At 53.5% G+C, this 22341-nt stretch overlaps 1 protein-coding gene across 1 annotated transcript in view; it reads right to left on the bottom strand.

Moving 5' to 3' along the window:
- The window catches only part of DOCK2 (dedicator of cytokinesis 2), a 352493-nt gene that overhangs the window by 285537 nt on the left and 44615 nt on the right, over positions 1-22341 (bottom strand). Inside the window, exons 7-13 of the mRNA XM_060197015.1 lie at positions 17635-17770; positions 15515-15669; positions 10121-10202; positions 7073-7208; positions 4728-4803; positions 3471-3547; positions 2801-2926 (exon numbers count right to left, since the gene is read on the bottom strand). Coding sequence (XP_060052998.1) covers positions 2801-2926; positions 3471-3547; positions 4728-4803; positions 7073-7208; positions 10121-10202; positions 15515-15669; positions 17635-17770 — 788 coding nt within the window. The remainder of the gene's footprint in view (positions 1-2800; positions 2927-3470; positions 3548-4727; positions 4804-7072; positions 7209-10120; positions 10203-15514; positions 15670-17634; positions 17771-22341) is intronic.

Genomic DNA, 22341 nt, shown 5'->3' with positions numbered 1-22341 from the left:
TGGCTACTTCTGTAAACAGAGAGTTGAAGGAGGGTTTTCTTTCTTTTTCTCTTTTGCCTCCAGGGTTATCGCTGGGGCTTGATGTCTGCACCAGGAATCCACAGCTCCTGGTGGCCACCCCACCCCCCTTTTTAATGATAGGACAGAGAGAAATTGAGAGAGAAGGGGAAGATAGAGAGGGAGAGGGAAAGACAGACACCTGCAGACCTGCTTCATTGTGAGGGAGCTGGGGACTTGAACCCAAATGTTTGCTTGAGTCCTTGTGCTTCGTACTATGTGCATTTAACCTGGCGCACCACCACCTGGCCCCACCCTTTTTTTTTCTTTTATGAGGTTTCACTTTATACTTTTTATTTTCAACATAAAAGACTTTTTTTAAAAAAAAATGAGACTGGGTTCTTGAGACAATTAAAAAATTAATTTAGGGAGTCGGGCAGTAGCGCAGCGGGTTAAGCGCATGTGGTACAAAGCACAAGGACTGGAAGGATCCCGCTTCGAGTTCCCGGCTCCCCACCTGCTGGGGAGTCGCTTCACAAGCGACTTCTCTCTCCCTCTCTGTCTTCCCCCTCTTCTCTTCATTTCTCTCTGTCCTATCCAGCAACAACAACAACAATAAAACAACAAGGGCAACAAAAGAGAATAAATATCTAAAAAAATGTTAAATAAAAAATAAATAAATAAATAAATTTAAAAGTCTAAGAGAAAAAAAATGTTTTAAGAGAAAGGCAGTATCCCCCTGGAAAGCAGAGGGTTATTCTGTAGGTAGCAAAGCGGAGAGAGACCCTGCAAAATTCCCAAGTGAGAAAGCGAATCCCAGAGGGCAACAGAATGTATGTGAGGTGCCAACACAGGAGATAAAGTCTGACCCCCTTGGCAGGAGCAGAAGAAACAGGCGCGTGTCCCTGAGAGCTTGTGTTTATGCTGTGAGTGCGGGGTGGGGGGGTAACTTTGCAGAGAAGGATCAAGAAAGGAGGCAGGGATGTGAGGGCGATCCAGCGGCTGTTGTTGACTCCGGGCTGGCTTCACGGGCGGGTAACAGAGACACACGGCTGAGCTGAGAACACAGTTCAATCTCTGGGCGTCTCTGTTACCCACCCGTGAAGCCAGCCCGGCGATAACAACAGGCGGCGACATCTGTCATCCCATTGATCCCCAGGGTTGATTCGGCTGATCTGGCTGGCTAGGCGGGTGTCCCCTGCCTCCCTCACCGCTCCATGTGTGTCCCTCCCGAAGCTGCGCGCTCGGTTGAAGAGCCTTCCCCGAATAGAGACGGACCGGTCTTCAGTCGAGGGTATAGGAGTAGCTGCGCTCCCCTGCTAGAACCTCCAAACAAGCTCTCAAGAAAGGAGGCAGAAGAGGGACCCACCTCTTCGAAAAAGAAACTGGAGGTTCCTGGGAAAATGTTGGTCAGGTAGAGCACATGCCCACATGCCTCACCACGTGAGCAGAGGTCCCAGGCTTGAGCCCCTGCATGACATGGGCACACCAAGGAGGGCTCCCTCGGTGTAGTGTTTTGATGCCTCTCTCACTCTCTCTTCCCTTCCTTTCTCATCCCCTCATCTTCCACTCTCTCTAAGAACATAGAACAGTGCAGTGACATTATAGATGTTTAAGGGCCTAGGAACCCATCCAAGGGGCCACAAGGGAGTACCATGCACAGGAAGACAGTGCCAGGCATAGCACCGGGGAGACTCCATGGATAATGAGCAGTGTTTCGGTGCTTCTTTCTCCCCCACTCCCACCCCCATCTCTCTCTCTCTCTCTCTCTCTCTCTCTCTCTCTCAAATGTAGACTGACATTAGATCAGGCCTCGCGTGAGCTTAATGTGCAGCTTGGCGATACGAGAATCTGGCATGAAGCCCAGCCAGTCTATCTTGGCGTTACTCTCGATCGCACTCTGTCATTTCACGAACATCTCATAAAAACTGCAGCAAAGGTGGGCGCGAGGAATCACATCATTGCAAGACTGCCCAGCTCCTCATGGGGCGCGAGCGCTTCCACACTACAATCATCATCTCTGGCATTATGCTATTCCACTGCAGAATACTGTGCCCCAGGATGGTTCCGTAGCCCCCATGTCCACTTGGTCATTCCAAATTATATTCCTCCATGAGGATCATTTCTGGAACCATCCGTTCCACCCCGGTCCCATGGCTGCCAGTTCTTAGCAACATCGCCCCGCCAGATATTCGTGGGGATGCGGCATCATCTAAGTTCATTTCCCACGTCTACACTCGACCGGACCTGCCAATATACGCGGATATCTTCGCCCACCCTGTCCAACGCTTGACGTCTCGTCACCCAATCTGGTCCCCTACGCCTACACTGAACTTCTCTGTTCCAGACTCTTGGAAACAGAGTTGGCAGTCAGCTGAGGTCAAGAACAAACACCTCATCACAGACCCCTGCAAGCGTCCACCCAGCTTTGACCTAGCACGTTATGATCGGGCCCTCCTCAATCACTATCGAACAGGCCACGGCCGGTGCGCCGCTATGTTCCATCACTGGGGAGCCAGAGACGACCCGAACTGCCCCTGCGGCTCCAGACAGACTATGACCCACATAGTCAATGACTGCCACCTCTCCAGATTCAAAGGAGGTCTCGAAACTTTCCATCAGGCTCAACCTGACGCTGTTGACTGGCTACGGAAGAAGGGCAAACGCTAGAAGAAGAAGGGAGGGGGTCTAGCAGTATTGCACATACCTGAGGCCTTGGCCCCAGCACTCTGCCTTGCATCACACAGACAGAGAGAAAGGGGCTGGACTCCACCACCTGGACCAGCCGACCGCCCAGGCTCACCTGGCATGATGATCTCCGGGAAGCCCAGCTTCCTGGCCACAACAGTGGTCCTGTCCACCAGGTGTGGGTAGTCCTTGCGGATCTGAATGATGTCCCCCACGAGCATCTTCATGGTCACCCAGAGGCCTGGGGGGGGAACACTTGCTGGGAGAAGTTGCATTCTCCAAGGTGCTCTCAGCTCCCCTTCCCACCTCCCCCGTGGGCTCTCTGGAGGAAGCAGAGATAGTACAGGGACGCAGTGGCCCAGGTTGGACAGGCGGGACCAGCACAGACAGTCCAGAGACACAGTGGCCCAGGCCAAGGAGGGATGATGAGTATGCTTAGGGGCTCCAGAGCCTCTGGCCTTCTATCCAAATGTAACTTGTGGCAGAGCTTGCTGGCTTCTGTCTCTCAGGCCAGCCTCCGTGAAATGGACCGAGACCACCTCTTTCCCACGTCCGTGGGCAGGATGGAGCCAGACAAGGACACAGATCCACAGAGTCGGGAAGCATCGGCCCTGGGTCTCCTGGGTGCCGGGCCACACCTTCCACTTGTGTCCATCTCTCTGGCCCCCACACCTCCCCCCCTGCACAGCCACCCGGCCGGCATGAGAAGCCCATGCTTGTGCGGTTCAGGGCCATTCGTAGACGAGCCAGAGTTTCAGAGCCGACACAGCGGCCTCCCACTCTACCTTGCCCTCCACTGTCCCCCTTGGAGGCTGTGACCTTCCCCAGCAGGCTGTGCAGGAAGTCACTCTCAGCTGTCACCCTGCAGAGGAAGAGAGAGCACGTTAACACTGGGCTGGCACCCCGCCACGTGTGGTCCCCGCCCTGTGGTGTGGGTGTTCTTAAAAGAGCCAGCCTTCCCGTCCCTGGCACAGATGCTACCAGAAGCTCCCAGGACCCACACTGGCAGGGAGCCTCTGGAGCTCGGGGCTGCCATGGAGCTGCCCCGCCGGGGTCCAGCGCCCTCCTATTCCCAGGTGATTCTTGCGAAAGGAGGAGGGTCCCGGAGGTCTGCCTACTGCATACCGGGGTCGGGTTTCATATTTAGTCATCAGTAATCCGCTCTTGGTCTACCTGCACTATGAATAAAGTTACTGGGCTCTGTGTTGCTTTCTCTCTTTATTTAATTTCATCGACATTACTGAAATCTGATTGTTGATGAGCAGGCAGGGTAGCACCTAACTGAGCACAAATAGAAGAAGGAGGATGAGGAGGATGAGGAGGAAAAGGAGGAGAAGGAGGAGGAAGTAGAGGAGGAAGAGGAGGAAGAAGAGGAAGAAGAGGAGGAGGAGAAGAGGAGGACATTTTGATTATGAGTTTGGACTCTTTGCTTGAAAAAAGTCAGTTTTATACAAATGATCCAGCAAAACACCAAGAATTTGATACGGAATCAGCAAGTAGGGCTGTGGAAACATCTCAGTTGGACAGTGTGCTGCTCTGCCCTGTGTACGACCCAGGTTCAATTCCAGCCTCCCCATCCATGGCACTGAAGGAAGCTCCAGTGTTGGGGTTTCTCTCTCTCTCTCTCTCTCTCTCTCTCCCTCTCTCTCTCTCTCACACTCTCTCCCTTTCCTCCTTCTCCCTCTCCCTCTCTCTGCCTCTGGGTCCTGCCTATGGAGAGCTACACGTGTGCAGCCCCAATCACACGCCCAAGCCAGGGTCCCTGACCCCGCTGCCCGGATCAGGACATCACTACTACACCACCCCACCACCTCAGGGAAGCAGAGCCTAGACAAGTAAGTATGGTGTTTGCAGACTCAGGGGGGGGCTCCCCACTTTCCTGTGGACTCCCTGTTCTACCCTCCTGGTCTCTGGAGACTCCCAGCTTCCTGCTTCCTGTCCTGCTGGCAAGGGGCATGCTCCAAGCTTGGCCGTCGAGGACAGGCCAGGAGGCCGCCTTCGTATCCAGGGCAGGGTGTGGAGTGAGGGCAGGCGGCACTCACGGGTGGAAAGGGATGAAGTGCTGCTTCTCCTCGTCGCTCTCCACCTTCCCCTTGACGATGTCTGTTATGTCCATCACTAGGAGAGAGAAGCGTGTGGTGCTCTGGGCCCTGTGCTCCCAGCAGGCTAGCTATGGGCTGAGCCGCGGGTGGGAGGCTGGCCCAGGTGGGGGTGGCACGTGCTCCTCAGGGGCAGACCTCTGGGAAGAGCAGCCTGGAGGCCAGCAACCAGTCCAGAGCAGTGGGCAAAGAGGCAGGGCAGTGGCTCTGGGCCGAGCGGTCAGGTCTGGATTTGCCACGGGGGGCCTGGGTGTCCACTGGACCTTCCAAGGCCATGAAGAGCAGTGACTCCCCCGGGAGACTAACGGACTCCATTCCCCCTCTCTGTACACACGTGCTCACAGGCATAGAGACACAGCGGAGAGCCCTGCGCCCCGTTATTGCAGGGACCCTGGTTACAGAGAATCATGGGCTTAGGTCGGCCCTAAAGCTGGGCTGCTCTCTGATGAGCTGGCACCCCGCCTCTTCCCATCAGGAATAACCTGGGGTGGGGGTGTGGAGGGCATCCTCTGGCCCCAGAACTGCTGGCATGACCAAGCCCAGCTGACCCCAAGGAGATGCAGTAGGTTGGGTATGGGGAGTGTCTGCGCTCCGCTCTGGGATCAGCGGCAGCTGGTGGGAAAGCTCGGCCAGGCTCCCCCTGGGTCTCCAAGGATGTCAGGAGGTTGGCTTGGGACAGCTTGTAAAATGACCCTGCCTCACTATTTAACCCCCCCCCCAATTTTTTTTATATTTACTATCCTATATCTTATCATCTTTGAAGCCAGGCAGCAAGAGGACACAAGAGCTGAGAGAGAGGGAGACAGCATTCATCCGGGTTCCAAGACTGAGCTGTGCCTGAAACAGTCCATTACTGAATCTTTCTGTTGCACCAGACTGGACGCTCCTGACACTCAGACTAGAGGTGCTCACTGATGGGACGGTGTCCCTGACAGATGACACGAGTGTCCTTCATACAGGATCAGAGCACGTTAGAGAAGGCACACCGGTTAGGCACATATAGTACTAAGCACAAGGATCTGGGTTCGACCTCCCACTCCCCACCTGCAGGGAGGATGCTTTACGAGTGGTGAAGCAGGTCTGCAGGTGTCTCTCTTTCTATCTCTCTTTTTATATTCCCCTCCTCTCTCAATTTCTCTCTGTCCTATCTAATAAAAAGGCAAAAAAAATAAATAAATAAATAAAGGCCTCTAGGAGCAGTGGATTCCTAGTGCCAGCACTGAGCCCCAGCAACAACCCTGGAGGCAAAAAAAAAAAAAAAAGACAGAGAGAGGCGGCCATGGGCCACTGAGGTCTCCCGTGAGTTCCTTGCTCTACAGGTGATCAGGTGATGGAGGCAAGACCCCGGCACAGGCCTGCCTGAGCTCCATCTTTCTCTCCTCTCCCTGGGTATCGCCTGGACGGAGAGCCAAAAGTGAGATGGGGAGGCAGCGGCTGTGCTGTGGTCCCTGAAGTGGGGCGCCCATGCACTGACTTAGATAGGAGACAAGGGGGCTGTAAGTGGGGTGCAAGTAAAAAAAATTTAAACAAAAAAACCTGCTTCAGGAAAAAAAAAAAAAAAAAAAAGAACAGTAGCGGCATTCCTCTCTGCCATCTGTGGTGACCGAATGGAAGGGTCAGGGGGTGAGGGCGGTGTGCTGGCGTGCTTTCCAATAAACAATGTAGATTAAGTCAGAGGAGATCCACCAGGCAACACACACAGGCCGCACGGTCAGAGTCAAAACCTGCGAGAGTCAGACAGGAACCAAGCAACCCCGAGGACCTCGGGGCCCCAGGGAGGTGAGGCTGAGGAGGCTGAGGAGGCTGAGGATGGGGACAGTGGGGAGGCTGAGGAGGATGGGGAGGCTGGGGACCACCAGGAGGCTGGGCGGCCTGGAGCAGCCTCCTCCTCCATGGGGTCCAGCTCGGCTCTGCGCACGACCACTTCCTGCTGGAGCCAGGACCCTGGTGGCTGACTCACTCTCTCTAGCTGCGTTTCTTTCTCATCCCGGATGATTTCTTAAAACGATTTGCTCCTCATAATTAGATGCTGCCGGCACTGCTCTTCCCTCTGGCCAGCGAGGGAGGCCGTGGGGCTGACTGCACAGCCTGGCCTGCACGGCCTGCTCCTGGGGGCTGGGCCCCAGACAAGTCTCGGCCTCTCCACCATCAGTCGGGACCAGAGGCCAGTGACTTGGCTGTCCCCGGAAATGCAGGGGTCATCCATCTGGGGAGTGCGGGGAGAGGTGCAGGGAGAGGTGCGGGGAGAGGAGAGAAGCAGAGGCCAGGGATCTCTGGGCTCCACTCACCTGCCACCCCGAAGGGCCTCCGCAGCCCCTGGGTACACTTCTTCCCGGCAGAGTCCTTGAGGTCCATTTTCCCAACCCGCACGATCTGACAGATCAAGTAGATCTTATCCCTGTTGAGGTCTTTGTTGCCGAGGTCCTGGAAGGAGAGACTAGCAGTCACACATCACAGGCAGGGGCTGGGGGGGTGACAAGGCAGACACAAGACGGGGAGACCCAGAGCCAGTGAATTCTGGGCCCATCCCAGTCAACCCTGGACCAGGCTGATTACAGAGGGATCAAGGCTGAGGAAGGGGAGACTGTCCGTGGAAACTGAGTCCCGGGGGTGGGGGCCGACAGCGGCATACCTGATTAAGCACGCTTAATATTCAGTGCAAGAACCTGTGCAAGGATCCGGGTTCCAGTCCCCAGTCCCCACCTGCAGTGTGTGTGTGTGGAGGGGGGTTGCTACACAAGTGGTGAAGCAGGTCTGTGGGTGCGTGTCTTTCTCTATCTATCTCCCCTTCTCTCTCAGTTTCTCTCTGTCCTGTTGAATAAAAATGGTTGCCAGGGGCAGTAGATTCATAATGCCGGCCCCAAGGCCTCTGTTCGTTCCCATTCCGTGGCCGCTGAGTGGCAGGAAGAGAGAGGAAGGTGAGGGCACCTGTGAGACATGGAGATTGTAACTGGGATTGTAATGAGTATGAATCTCTGCTGTAATCAAGTGGGCAGAGCTGACGTACCTAACTGCTGTTTCCAATGACTTAAATTGACGTGCTCCTCTAAATAAAGCCTCACGGTGCCAGCTGTGCTACACAGGTATCAGGGCTGTGGATGTGTATCTGGTTCTACATCTGACTCCATCAGATGTGTAGAGTAGCACAATGTTAGTTGAAAGGGCAGGAATCTTGATCCTTCGGTAGCTGAGTCGGAAAAATTAGCACCTGCTACATGCGGGAAGGGACGTCCGCACATGCCTGCCACTCAGCACAGGTGACGCCCCGTGGGGAAAGTCTGGTCTCCTCTCTCAATTGATCTGGCTGTCCCAGTGAGAAGGAACTCGTCACCTGGCCCTCTGTAAAGTGGAGACCTGATCGATTCCCTGTCCCTCTCACTCTCCCAGGCGTCGGACTCCCAGGTCTAATCAGGGAGCCCCATGCGACTCTGCCTTTCAGCAGGGAAATGAATAGGCTCCACCTTCTTGCTGCTGACAGATCAACAGCAATGAGGCACATTTTTATGTGCCAAAAAAAAAAAAAGAACTTCGTCTAAGCAATTAGGAGCTGGGATCTTGTTCCATGCCTCTGGCCCATGTTTCAGGAGATAAACAAAATAAATCAGTTGTGATCCCAACCTAATTGTGACATAACAGGAGACATTGCACTTAATGAGCTGTAACTGGGCAGTGACAGCAGAGCAAGGTGGCTTAATTGAGCATGTCGGTCACTTCTGGATCAAACGCATTGGCCTAGTCGGCGCCCAACTCCCTCCCCTGCTCCACCTCTGTGGTTCCCCTCCATAACCCGGGCCACACAGTGAACAATCCCCAAACTGCTCTCCACCCCACACACACACCCCAAAGATCTTAGACATCTTGGGGTCACATTCTCCACATACCATTCTAGTAACAGGATGAGAGGAGAATATTTGGAAGTTGTAACAGGTGTAGGTGTGATGTAGAAAGGAAGAAGGAAGAGGGGGGGCTGGGTTAAGTGCACAAGGACTTGGGAGGATGTCTTACGAGCGGTGAAGCAGGTCTGCAGGTGTCTCTCTCTCTCTCCCTCTCTACCTCCCCCCCCCCTCAATTTTCCTCGGTCTTGTCAAAACTAGAAGGGAAAAAATGGCCACCAGGAGTGGTAGACTCGTGGTGCAGGCACCAAGCCCCAGCGATAACCCTGGTAGGAAAGAAAGAAAGAAATAAAAAAGAAAAAAGAAAGAAAGGAAGGGAAGGAGGAAGGAAAGAAGAAAGGGAGGGAAGAAGGAAGGAAAATAGGGAGGGATGGAAGTAGAGGAATGGAGGAAGAAGGCAGGACCATAGAAAAAAAATAGGCAGATAGATAGATAGATAGATAGATAGATATAAATAATAGTCAACCCATATCTGTGACCTAGGGAGAACTACTGCAGTTCCGATGGAGGGAATAGGGGCACAGAACTCTGGAAGTGGGGACGGTGAGAAGTTATACCCCTGCTAGCTTATAATTTGGTAAATCAATATTATATCACTAACAAAATGAAGAGAGAGAAGGGGGACCAGGTGGTGGCACACCTGGTTAGGCACACACACATCACAGGGCACAAGGACCCAGGCTCAGGCCCCCAGTCCCCACCTGCAGGGGGGAAAGCTTCAGGAGCAGTGAAGCAGGGCTGCAGGTGTCTCTCTGTCTCTCTCCCTCTCTATCTCCCCCTCTCCTCTCAATGTCTCTCTGTTAATGTCTGATAGTAAATAAATAAATTAAATTAAATTAAATTAAAACAAAATTAAGAAAGAGAGAAAGGAAGGATGACCCTGATTCTGTCCTCCTTAGTGCTTCTCCTTTCCCGAGCTCAAAGGCCAGCTTCACGCTCACAAGTAACTCATCCAAATCACAGCTGACCACGACCTTTCTCTATGTGCCTTGTCCCGTGAGTCCTGGTGTTTAGAAAGGTGACTCCAAGGCCCTATCCAAGGCTTTAGTCATGTCTGGCTTAATTGCATTTGGAATACTCAGTAGGCCAAGGCAGTCAGCCTTAGAGGAAGGGGAAGGCCTTGCTCCTCCTGATATGTTAGAGGGAGATTGCTTGTTTGTTTGTTTGTTTGTTTAGATCTAAACCAAGGAAAGACACTCAGGTCACGCCTGATTTAGCTAGAAAATCAAACAGCTGCTGTGTCTCCTTGGTGCCGACATTCCTGCTCACGGAGACATGCGCTTATTTACCAGGAGCTCGGTGTGAGCTCTGTGCACCTGTGAGAAGCGACAAGAGGGGAATGTCCTGCTCTGCGGATGCCCGCCCGCCCGCCCACAGGAAGCCTCGCTCCTTGAAGGCACGGTTGGGAGCGGGGGTCAGGGAGGAGGGGCCGTGCACACCCACCGTGAAGACCACCTTCAGGTTGTTCAGCATCTCGATCTCCTTCGGGAAGCCTCTGCTGCCCCAGCGTACCAGGTAGTTTTCGCTGTGGGAGAGGAGGAGCAACACGTTACGGCTGCACCGGGGCCAGGGCTTCACGGAGCACCTGCTGCGGGTCCGACAAGGTTCCGGGCGGCACAGTCAGAGGCGGCCCCTCCCTGGCAGAGACCACTGTCCTGCCCAGCAGACACGAGCCAGACAAGCAGAGGTAAAGAAAATTACCAACCTATGTTGACGCCCTCACTCATGTGTCCCGGAGCCTCCCCTCCCCAGAGCCCCGTCCCACTAGGGAAAGACAGAGACAGGCTGGGGGTGTGGATCCACCTGCCAGCACCCATGGCCAGTGGAGAAGCAGTGTCAGAAGCCAGAACTCCCACCTTCTGCTCCCCATAAAAAATTTTGGTTCATATTCCCAGAGGGATAAAGAATAAAGAAGCTTCCAGTGGAGGGGATGGGACACAGAACTGTATGGAGCTAGACCCCTGTTATCTTTCAAGTTTGTTAACTATTATTAAACAATAGTAAAAATTGAAGAAGAAGAAGAGGAGGAGGAGAATTACCAGCACATGTAATGGGAGTCAGGTGGATGTGCAGAGGGTTAAGTACATGTGGCGCAAAGCGCAAGGACCGGCGTAAGGATCCCGGTTCGAGCCCCCGGCTCCCCACCTGCATGGGAGTCGCTTCACAGGCGGTGAAGCAGGTCTGCAGGTGTCTGTCTTTCTCTCCCCCTCTCTGTCTTCCCCCCTCTCCATTTCTCTCTGTCCTGTCCAGCAACAATGACATCAGAAACAACAACAATAATAACTACAACAATAAAACAAGGACAACAAAAGGAAATAAATAAATATTTTTTTTAAAAAAAAGAATTACCAGCAAATGTACATTCAGGGCCTCTCTCGCTCGGCTTAGCTGCGGGTCTCTGTGGGGATGACTAAGATGGTGGAGATGAGGGGGGACACTGAGCTTGTTCTGCCCCACCAGGATGTGTCTGCAAAAGATGCTGATCATTGCTAGTCACCGGGAGAAGTGCACGTCAAAAGCGCACTGAGATGGTGTCCACTCACGCACTTCCATAAGCACTGTCACCAAAAGGCCAGGGTAACAAGCGCTGGCAACGACAAGCCGGAGAGGGAGCCCTTGTGGACTGATTGCTGCTGGGAATGCAGCCGCTGGCCCACCTGTTGGGGACCTGGGAGCAAGCTTACTTCAAAGGAAAAGAAAACAGTGATCTGAAAAGAGAGTGCCTCCCCTCTTCTCACCCCCACCTCTAAGAGATGGAAATGGTCTAGGAGGTGTTCTCAGGTGGGAGAATGGGTAAGGGAGGTGTGGTGATGGGGCCGGGTGGTGGTGCGTCTGGTGGAGCACACAGGCAGCAGGGCAGGTGAGGGCCCTTCCACATGGGCCCCCAACACACACACAGGCAAGACCTTCACCCTCTCACCTCAGCCCCTTTGTGGAAAGCAGCTCTTCCACAGGCCTGAGTCTGCACTGGGTCTTTCTCGCTCTGACAGAAGCTGTCTCTATGTCTCTCACACCTGTTCTTGGGGGGCACCGGAGGCTGAACGTGATTCCTGACAGTGAGAGAGCAGTCCCTGAGCTTGGGAAGATAGCTCAGCTGGCAGAGCACAGGACTGGCAGGCCTGAGGCATATTCCTCAGTACTCAGTGTGCCAGAGTGGTGCTCTGGCTTCTCCATATCCATCCATCTATCTATCTATCTATCTATCTATCTATCTATCTATCTATCTATCTATCTCTCACATGAAATTCTATCATATAGGAATTTAAAAATTATTTATTTATTCTCTTTTGTTGCCCTTGTTGTTGTTGTTGTTATTCTTGTTGTTGTTGATGTCATTGTTAGATAGGACAGAGAGAAATGGAGAGAGGAGGGAAGACAGAGAGGGGGAGAGAAAGTTAGACACCTGCAGACCTGCTTCACCGCCTGTGAAGTGACTCCCTTGCAGGTGGGGAGCTGGGGGCTCGAACCAGAATCCTTATGCCGGTCCTTTCGCTTTGGGCCACCTGCGCTTAACCCACTGTGCTACCACCCAACTCCTCAGAAATTTTTTTTTTCCTCCTCCAGGGTTATTGCTGGGCTAGGTGCCTACACCATGAATCCACCGCTCCTGGAGGCCATTTTTCCCCCTTTTGTTGCCCTTGTTGTAGCTTCGTTGTGGTTATTATTATTGCCCTTGTTGACGCAATTCGTTGTTGGATAGGACAGAGAGAAATGGAGAGAGGAGAGGAAGACAGAGAGGGGAGAGAAAGACAGACACCTGCAGACCTGCTTCACTGCCTGTGAAGTGACTCCCCTGCAGGTGGGGGCCGGGGGCTCTAACCGGGATCCTTACGCCGGTTCCTGCGCTTTGCGCCACCTGCGCTTAACCCGTTGCGCCACCGCCCGACCCCCAGAATTTTTTTAAGTTAGGTCCTGGAGCCAGGCAGTGGCACACCCCGTTAAGTGCACACAGTGCTATTCGGAAGGATCCGGGTTCGAGCCCCGTTGCCCACTTGCAGGGGGGACACTTCACAAGTGGCAAAGCAGGTCTGCAGGTGTCTCTCTTTCTCTCTCCCTCTCCATCTCCCCTTCTCTCTCAATTTCTCTCTGTCCTATCCAATAAAATGGGGGAAAATGGCTGCCAGGTGCAGTGGATTTGTAGTGCCAGCACTGAGCCCCAGTGATAAAACCCTGGAGGTAAAAAGGAAAAAAAAAGTCCAGGGCTGGTGGAATAGCTCACTGCTCACTGGGATGGTGTGCTGCTCTGCTGTGTGCTCAACCCAGGTTCCAGCCCGGCCTTCACACTGAAGGAAGCTTCGGTGCTGTGGTCTCAATCTCTCTCTCTGTGTCTCTGTCTGTCTCTCTCTGTGTGTCTTTCTGTCTCTCTCTCTCCCTTCTCTGTCTCTATCCAACAAACAAATACGTAAATAGCCAGCTCCAGTCACACCCTGCCCTGTCCACATCCTGGACTTGAGCAGTGGCCGGAGCTAGCCATGGTGCTGGACTGAACAGCTGTCCCCAACCGCTGCCCACTGTCCCGCCTCTCTTTGCTGCTGGGTACCCCCTGCTCTGTCCGCCCCTGTGTCCCTCCCTCTCCTGAGGGCTGCCCTGTGCCCCTGGCACTGCAGCTTCCTCACATAGCCATGTCCCACTTGTTGGTCTGCTTCTAAATTCTGCTTCTAAGACCCCTTCTATTTCATTGGTTTAATCCCCCTGCTGAACACTGTATTCTATTTACATCACCGCTGTTAACAAAGCACAACCCTGCCTCCAGGACATTGGTTTAGTCCTCACTGTTTTGCATGCTTTTTCCTTCTCCCCACACCCTATCCTACGTACATCCTCTTCGGACCTGACTCTTCCATCTCAGGATATATAAGGACAGGATTGTGATTCGAGATAGCTTAGATTGCGCTGCGTTCCACATGAATAAAGACTGAACTGCGTACCACTCAGCCATGAGTCCCTGGTCATCTCTTTCTCCCGTCCGCAAAGCTAGCCCGGCACCACTAGCACATCACCCAGACCTGCCGCCACCTGGCTGGTCTGTCCCTCCCTCCCCAGAGCCAGAGCAGACCACCTGTCACTTAGATGGGCTGGGTGACCAGGCACAACTGCCAGCTCAGTCAGGAGGGATCGCCGGCTTCCTGAGTGGCAGAGAGGGGCAGCTGAGTGCTCTCAAGCATCTGTCACAGGTCGCCTGGGAGCAGCGGGAAGGGGACAGAGGGGAGATGGCATGAGGATCACCTCAAGGTACCCTCCAGGGGAGCAGGAGCACTCGGGTCTGGCCAGGTGGGCTGACTGGCTCTTCCACACCCAGGTGTAGACTCCTTCTGAAGGACAGCGTCGCACCGTCGTGGTGCTTAGACTCTGATGTCCCCATGGGGACAGGCTCATCTGTAGTCAGGCGCACCTGGACGCATCAGTTCTGCCATTCAGACACACCTGTGACTTCGGGCAAGAAGCGTGACCCCCTTGAACATACTTCCTCCCCCTATGGTCCTGAGTAATGGGGATTAAATGGGACCAGGACAGAGCCCCTGCTGGGTGCTCTGAGATGGATGCCCCCCTGCACACTGCACAAGTGTCCCCTGGAGAGTCATGGCTGTGAAAGCCCCCTACTCACCAGGTGCTGTGTGTCCACTCCACTGATCACCCTAAGGCCCAACTGCTGGGCGTCACTCTCAGGTCAGACAGCTCACTGGGCAGGGGGCCTGCATTACCGGGCGCCACACTGTTGGGCAGTATGCCAGCTCCTCTGCTCCACTGCTTAACGCTGTGGTCTAGTTACATAATCACTGTTTTACCTGAGACATGCCCAGCCTGTAGGGCATTGGTTTAATCCCCACTGGTTAGATCCCCACCATTTAATCCCCACTGGTTCGCACTCTCTTCTCACTCCGCCCCCTTATCCCAAGTACTTCCTTTCTCCACCCTACCACTTCTGTCTCAGAAGGTATTTAAGGCAGATCAGTAAGCGCAGCAGGGTATTGTGTGTTCCCCCCTGCGAGTTCCAGAGTCTCTCTCTCGCTAGGCTATTTCCTGATCCCTTTCCCGTGCAGCAGCCTAGGTTGGCTCCGGTCGAGTTCTCTCCAACCCAGAGAGCATGTGCCTGCGAAGAAGCACTCTCAGGCTAGCCTGGCACCACACGGGCGGTGCTGTGGCACTGGAGGAAGCTCCACCGCCGTGTTCTCTCTCTCTCTCTCCCCCTCCCTCTCCCAGAGAAAGTGACTTGGAGTGGTGAGTGCAAACATGCATGAGGCCCCAACACCACACGCGAAAGGGAGCTGGAGGGTCCTGAAGGCGTCTCGCGAAAGGGAGCTGGAGCTGGAGCGTCTCCCTTCCCTCAGCTGAAGTGCCTGGGGTCTGCTCACTCCCTCCGCTCTCACGAATGGAGCCGGGAGCCGTGGGCTGCAGGAGGGGTGTCAGCAGCAGCCTGGGCCACAGGTAGTACCTCCCAGCCCTGTGCCTCTGTGGTCTTTCATCAGAGACAGGAACACACGGGCTCACAGGGTACCAAGGAGCTGCCCACAGAGAGGGCAGGGTGGACAGTGAGGCCAGCTCGAGGGGCACATCTTCCCATCTGGACCAAGGGGGACCTGCAGCCCTGCGTCCTCTGTCTGCACCCCGCCTGAATCCTGCCATACTGTTGCTTGTCTTCTGGCTACCAAGACTTATTTACCAAAACCCTCAGAGGATCAGCCCACTGGGGGGGGGGGGAAGCCCTATGAGGTAATATTCCCAGGTCCTGGAAGAAGCTCTTTTCCACATCATTCTCAGCCTCTCCCACCCAGAATCTCTCCTGAGTGAGGAAACAGAAAAAAAAAAAAAAAAAAGCCGCCACACTAACACACCCACCTTATGACCGTCTGCTTGTTGGGGTCGTAGAGAGACATGAAGAGTTCGGCATCTTCGCCAATTCTGCACACAAAGTTCCTCACAAAGACGTACAGGCTGTGGGTGGGAGACGAGGAGATCCGGGAATACATCCCATAGTCGGGCTGGTCTTTGGACTGGCAGGTGGAGGAAGGAGGGAAAGGCAGAGATGGTTAGCATTCCTTAGGCCCAGGCAGAGATGTCCCTGCAAGTCGGGGGGGGGAGGTCATTGTATTTCTGCGGGAGGGTCTTAGCATGACCTCCAACTCTCCCAGGAGTGAGTGACTCTTGACTCTTTGCAATTTTATTTTCCAATCTTGAGAAATTTCCTCTCTGACTCAGTCTTCCTTATAATGTCAACACCGTGCATAGAGCAAATTAGAAGAGGAGAAAGAGCTTACGGGCTTGTCACCGAAGCCAACACCTCTGGTGCTTGAAAGACATGCTTGGTCAGGTCAAGAGAACAGTCGTGCTGGGAGAGGATGTACATCTGTATTCACAATATACAAAGAAGTCTGCAAATCCAGTGATAAGTCAACCAACCCAATGAATGGGCAAAGAAGACTCCAATGATCAAGGCCTGTATGCACATAAGGTGTTCAGGATCACCTGCCATCCGGGAAATGCACGCTGAAACCACTGCATAACCACTGGGACAGCTAAAGGTAAAAGACTGACAAAGTCAAGTGTCGGCAAGAATGCAGAACAACTCAAGCCCTCATCTCCTGATGGTGGTAACCACGGAAATCATATAGTCACTGGGGAAATAGTTGGACAGTCCCTGGAAAATCTGAACATATATTTATGCTATAATCAATCAACCCTACTGCTACATATTAATCCCCCCCAAAAAAAGAATGAAAACATATATCCACAAAGGATCTCTATGTAAATATTCACAGCAGCATTGGTTGAAATGGTTCCAAACTGGAAACTGCTAAGATGTTCAACAGAAGGTGAGTAGAGTAGCACTGGTCAGGAATAGGACATGAGCCACAGGACGTGAGCCACAGGAAGTGAGCCACAGGAAGTGAGCCACAGGACGTGAGCCACAGGAAGTGAGCCACAGGACGTGAGCCACAGGATGTGAGTCACAGGACGTGAGCCACAGGACGTGAGCCACAGGACGTGAGCCACAGGACGTGAGTCACAGGACGTGAGCCACAGGACGTGAGACATAGGATGTGAGCCACAGGACGTGAGCCACAGGACGTGAGCCACAGGACGTGAGCCACAGGATGTGAGCCATAAGATGTGAGCCATAGGACGTGAGCCACAAGATGTGAGCCACAGGACATGAGCCACAGGACGTGAGCCACAGGAAGTGAGCCACAGGAAGTGAGCCACAGGACGTGAGCCACAGGAAGTGAGCCACAGGATGTGAGTCACAGGACGTGAGCCACAGGACGTGAGCCACAGGACGTGAGCCACAGGACATGAGCCACAGGATGTGAGCCACAGGATGTGAGCCATAAGATGTGAGCCATAGGACGTGAGCCACAAGATGTGAGCCACAGGACATGAGCCACAGGACATAAGCCACAGGATGTGAGCCATAAGATGTGAGCCATAGGACATGAGCCACAGGACGTGAGCCACAGGACGTGAGTCACAGGATGTGAGCCACAGGACGTGAGACATAGGATGTGAGACATAGGATGTGAGCCACAGGACGTGAGTCACAGGACGTGAGCCACAGGACGTGAGCCACAGGACGTGAGCCACAGGATGTGAGCCATAAGATGTGAGCCACAGGAGGTGAGCCACAGGATGTGAGCCACAGGACGTGAGCCACAGGACGTGAGCCACAGAACATCAGTCACAGGACGTGAGTCACAGGACGTGAGCCACAGGATGTGAGCCACAGGATGTGAGCCACAGGACATGAGCCTGCCATTAAGCTCCGGGAGGGACGGATTCCGCGTGGATTCCAGCTCAGAGCACAGAAGTGCAGGGAGCTGCGTGTGGCTGCCGGTCACCCCGGGCCACGGGGCAGATGTGCTTGGCATCACAGGCAGCCTGGGTCACCAGCCTGTTATCCCAGGCTGCTGACACGCTCCGTGCCTGCCTCACTTAGCCAAAGACCCTACCACAGAGCTCACCATTTCTTCCTTGATGCGCTCTGTGATTTTATCCGTCGCCTCCTCGTGTGCATGGAACAAGCTGATGACGCTGGTGTTATCAGGGTCCAAGATATTCCCGTCTTCATCTCTGACGATCAGGTCAAGCTCAAGGATTCTGAAATGCAGAGATGGGGCGTGAGGATTAGTCAGGGGCGGCTGACTCCTTTTAGGACCTCAGGGAGAAGCATCTTGGCACCACCATCACCACCATCCCCACCACCATCATGACCATCCCCCCCAACCCCACAATCATCACCACAGTGACCATTATATTATTTGTCTTTGTCTCCAGGCCCACTTTTTCTGACGGAGGGAAAACCAAGGGCGGGAAAGGCCTCATGCCACCAAGGCTTCCTCCAGAGCTGCAGCACTCCCGGGCGGGTGGACCAGGGGCTGGAACTCTGTGCACATGAGGCAGCAGGTGCCCAACCAAGTGACTATGTCACTGACCCACGTTAGACAATGGTTAAGGAAAACACAACACTAAAGGCTCCTGGTAGGAGTCCCAGTTTCCTGTGGGCAAAGCCAGACTTCCCTTGGCCATGGCCGGCCTGCCTCCCCTCTCTATGTTCCTCCTTGTCTGTCAGTCTGTGTCTCTGTTTCTCTCTCTCTCTCTTTGATTTCTAAGTCTAATCAGACCCTGCCTCCCTCCCTCCTGCTGCCTCCTCCACCCCCCCAGCCCCCGGCCCTGCTGTCTCTTCCCCACCAGCCTAACTCCCTGCTGGAGAGCCTATCTCCTCCCTGCTCCCCTCCCAATCCTCTCATTCCTGGCATGGCAGCGGTGCAGTGGTCAGTGTGTGAGCTGCTGGGCTGCCTGCGGCAAAATCAGAAGCATCCTGGGTAAAAGGGCCTCATCCTTTCCCGTGCCTCAGTTTCCCCTTCTGAGCAAAGAGATGACAACAGTGCCTGCCTCACCGAGCTGCTAGGAGACTTGGTTGGGCCCCTCAGTGCGAAGGACTCGGGACAGCAGCTGGGGGAGAGCAGCGCTCGAGGGCGTGTTGTCAGTGTGTGTGTGTGTCAGCAGAGGAGGCGAGTGTGGACAGAGGACGGAGGTGGGGGAGGCCGAGGTTGGTCCCATCAAGTCCTCTCCTGCCTCACCACCACACAGTACTAACTAACTGACTAACACTGCCCAGGCTTCCTTCCCTCCAGCAGAAATCGCCAGGAAAGGGAGCACGGAAGCCAGGGGGCCCTCGCCTGGGGCCTTGAGCTCTCACTTCCCCAAAGCAAATGGACAGAAACTGGAAGTATTGGCTGGACTGGGCTGGGAGACAGGCAGAGTGAGCACTCCTCCTCTTCCTCCTCTTCCTCCTCCTCCTACACCTCCTCCTTTTCCTCTGCCTCTATCTCCTCCTCCCCTTCCTCCTCCTCCTCCCCTTCCTCCTCCTTCTCCCCTTCCTCCTCCTCCTCTTCCTCTTCCTCCTCTCCTCTTTCCCAGCCCTCATCCCCTTCTCACTCACGGAGGAGCACTACCATGCAGAGACCTGGCCCTAGCACACAGCATGAACTAGACAGTCACATCTGGGGGGGTGCAGCTCCCAGCAAGCAGGGGAGACAGGGCAGTAAGGAGGCAACTGTGGGGCAGGGTGGTGGTGTACCCAGTTAAGTGCGCACAGTACTAAGTGCAAGGACCTGAGCAAGGATCTGGGTTCGAGCCCCGGGCTCCCACTTCACAAGTGGCAAAACAGGTTTGCAAGTTTTCCCTCTCTCTCTCTCTCTTTCTCTCTCTCTCTCTCTTTCTCTCTCTCTCCTTCTCTATCTCTACCTCCTGTCTCAAATTCTCTTTGTCCTAGCCAATAAATGGGGGTGGTGGTGGTGGTAAATGGCTGCCAGGAGCAATGGATTCGTACCCAGAAGGCTATCAAAACCACTCAACCCAACCCGGGAAATCAGAGAAAGCTTTCTGTAAGCAGTGGCCATCTCTTCCACCCATGGTCCTGATTCTCAAGAGCTCCTCGCAGGAAAATGACAACTCACGTTTCCAGATGTCATGGCTGTGAAGAATAAAAACCCCTGCGCCCTCCACCCCCACACACACTCACAACCATCACACTCCCAGCTGCAGCTCTGCTCAGCTAGAATGCCGGCATGGGGAGAGCAGCAGCTGCCTGGCAAAGCCTGACTGTCTCTTTGGGGGGAAGTGAGTCCTGAGCCTTCACGGGCAGGCCGGCCGACTGCCAGCAGGGAACCTGTACTCCAGGAATAGGGCACAGTTGTGAGCTGCCTCGACTGGCTTTCTCCTGATTCCTCTTCCTCGCACACAGGACAGGGACCAGAGAGCCTTGGCTGGTGGGAAATGCCTTTTCTTCCTCATCAGATGGGCCCCTCTCTGCCCCCTCTGCAGCCCTTAGGCATTCTGGTGGCCCTTGAACCTGCTGCCATCCTCTTCTGGACCCTCCCTTATGCTATCTATCCTTCTTGACAGCCAAGAATTCCCAATTCTCTTTATGTTTTACAAAATTCTGCTTGGAGTCACCTCTTCCAGGAAGTCTCCCTTGAATTCCATGAACAAAGAAGCATTCTTGCTTCCTAAGTCATTGGACTCAGCACAGCACAAGGCTAAAGTTGACTTGCAGCTCACTCCTAACTGGACCAGGCCTCCATGGACAGGGACTTTGGTACCTAGAATCTCAGCACCTGGTAGGAAGCCAGGCCAATCCCACATGAGCTCTAGTTCCCAGGAGGAAGGGGCAGCCTTTCCAGTTTTCAGACACCCCCTCCCACCCCCAACCCCAGGCAACACAGAGGCCCTGGGGCTCCGCAGCCAGATGTCCCCCCAGGATTCCGGAATCCTGTCCTGCCATCTACTCTCTGTGTGCGGGGAGATGGTGTCAGAATTGAGAATAGGACTAGAAAGCCGGATCAGGGCAGAGAGTAGCTCCCAAATATGGGGAAAGTATATAAATGCCATTAGCTGTTAAGCCCATCCATCTGACCCATGTCCATTCATATCTAGCACAGGAGCCTGTGTGATCTCTGCATCCCTGCTGGTCTGAACTCAAACAACATAGCCACAGCTATCATCGGGCTCAGGAAGAAGTTACTAAAGTCATGGGCCCCTGTGAACATAACTAAAATGGACTTCCTAGTTGCTTCCCACACAAAGACTCTTGGTTCTGTCTGTTCTATTCTTATGTTCGAGTTCCTGCTTATTAAGCGATTTGTTTTGCTTTGTATCTTACTACCTTTCAGCTACCAAGTTGGAGATGCTACCATGGTGCCATTCTGATTTTCCTGGGCAGACAACCTTACCATTGTATCCTGGAACCTTCCCTCTCCAGAGTTCTGCCCCACTAGGGAAAGACAGAAACAGGCTGGGGGTGTGGACCCACCTACCAATGTCCATGCTCAGAGGAGAAGGAATTACAGAAGCCAAACTTTCCACCTTCTTTACCCCATAAAGATCTTTGGTCCAAACTCCCAGAGGGATAAGGAACAGGGAAGCTTCTAATGGAGGGGATGGGATACAGAACTCTGATGATGGGAACTGTGTGGAACTGTACTCCCGTTATCTTACAATCCTGCTCATTATTAAATCACTTGTAAAAAATTAAATGAAAACATGTCTGGCTTCATGCACATCAAACTTGGATTAAGGCTTAGTTTGAATATTATCATCACCTCTGTCATCAGTGGGTTTTCCTGAATCAAAAATGTGTCCTGCCATCCAGAAAGATCTGTGTACACCTATGTTCATAGCAGCACAATGTGTAAGAGCCTACACCTGGGAGTAACCCAGGTGTCCAACAACAGTTGAGTGGCTGAGATAGTTGTGGTCTATAATACACAACGGAATACTACTCAGCTATTAAAAATGGTGAGTTCACTTTCTTCACCTCATCTTGGATGGAGCTTGAAGGAATAATGTGAAGTGAGATAAGCCAGAAAGAGAAGGGTGAATATGGGGTGATCTCACTCATGGACAGAAGTTGAAAGGTAAGAACAGAAGGGGAAACACAAAGCAAAACTTGGACTGGGTTTGGTATATTGCACCAAAGTAAAAAACTCTAGGGTGGTGGGGGGAGGGCTCAGGTCCTGGAGCATGATGGCAGAGGGGGACCTAGGTGGGGGAGTTACGAGTGTTATGTGGAAAACTGAGAAATGTTACACATGCACAAACTGCTGTATTTTACTATCGCCTGTAAACCAGTAATCCCCAATAAAGAGAAAAAAAAGGTTCTAGTAACTTTACAGCATCCAGATGCCAGCATTGACTGTTGAGAAATCATGTCATGTCTATGGCTGTTCCTACCTGCTGACGGGTGGCACGTGGTTTAGGGCATTTGGGGGTAGGGGGCGGGGGGACTTCCCACTTCACACTGGGGCTTCAGGGGGAGTTTGTTAGAGGCAGTAATGAGATGAGAACTAAACCAAAGTCAGCCAGTATGACTGGCCCAGCCCTAGGGAAGTAGGTTCAATGAGTGTCCTCGGCCTCCCAGCCCATAAGAACACTGCGTATGCCTGTCTGTCCCCGCCTGCCAGCTCTGGCCCCTGGGGGTGAAGGCAAAGACAGAGAAGCAGCCACTGGTGACAGCCATTGCCCAGATAGAAAGTGGCAAAATGAAACATCTAAAAATGAAACCAGGCAGGGCCGGGTGGTGTCACGCCTGGTTGAGCGCACGTATAACAATGCGCACAAGGACCGGGTTCCAGCACTCAGTCCCCGGAACCTGCAGGGGGAAAGCT

This window comes from Erinaceus europaeus, chromosome 9 (genome assembly GCF_950295315.1).
Source record: "Erinaceus europaeus chromosome 9, mEriEur2.1, whole genome shotgun sequence".
In the NCBI taxonomy this organism is placed as follows: Eukaryota; Metazoa; Chordata; class Mammalia; order Eulipotyphla; family Erinaceidae; genus Erinaceus; species Erinaceus europaeus.
Note: the sequence above shows the minus strand (reverse complement) of the source record. Positions and strands in the feature narration are given on the sequence as shown.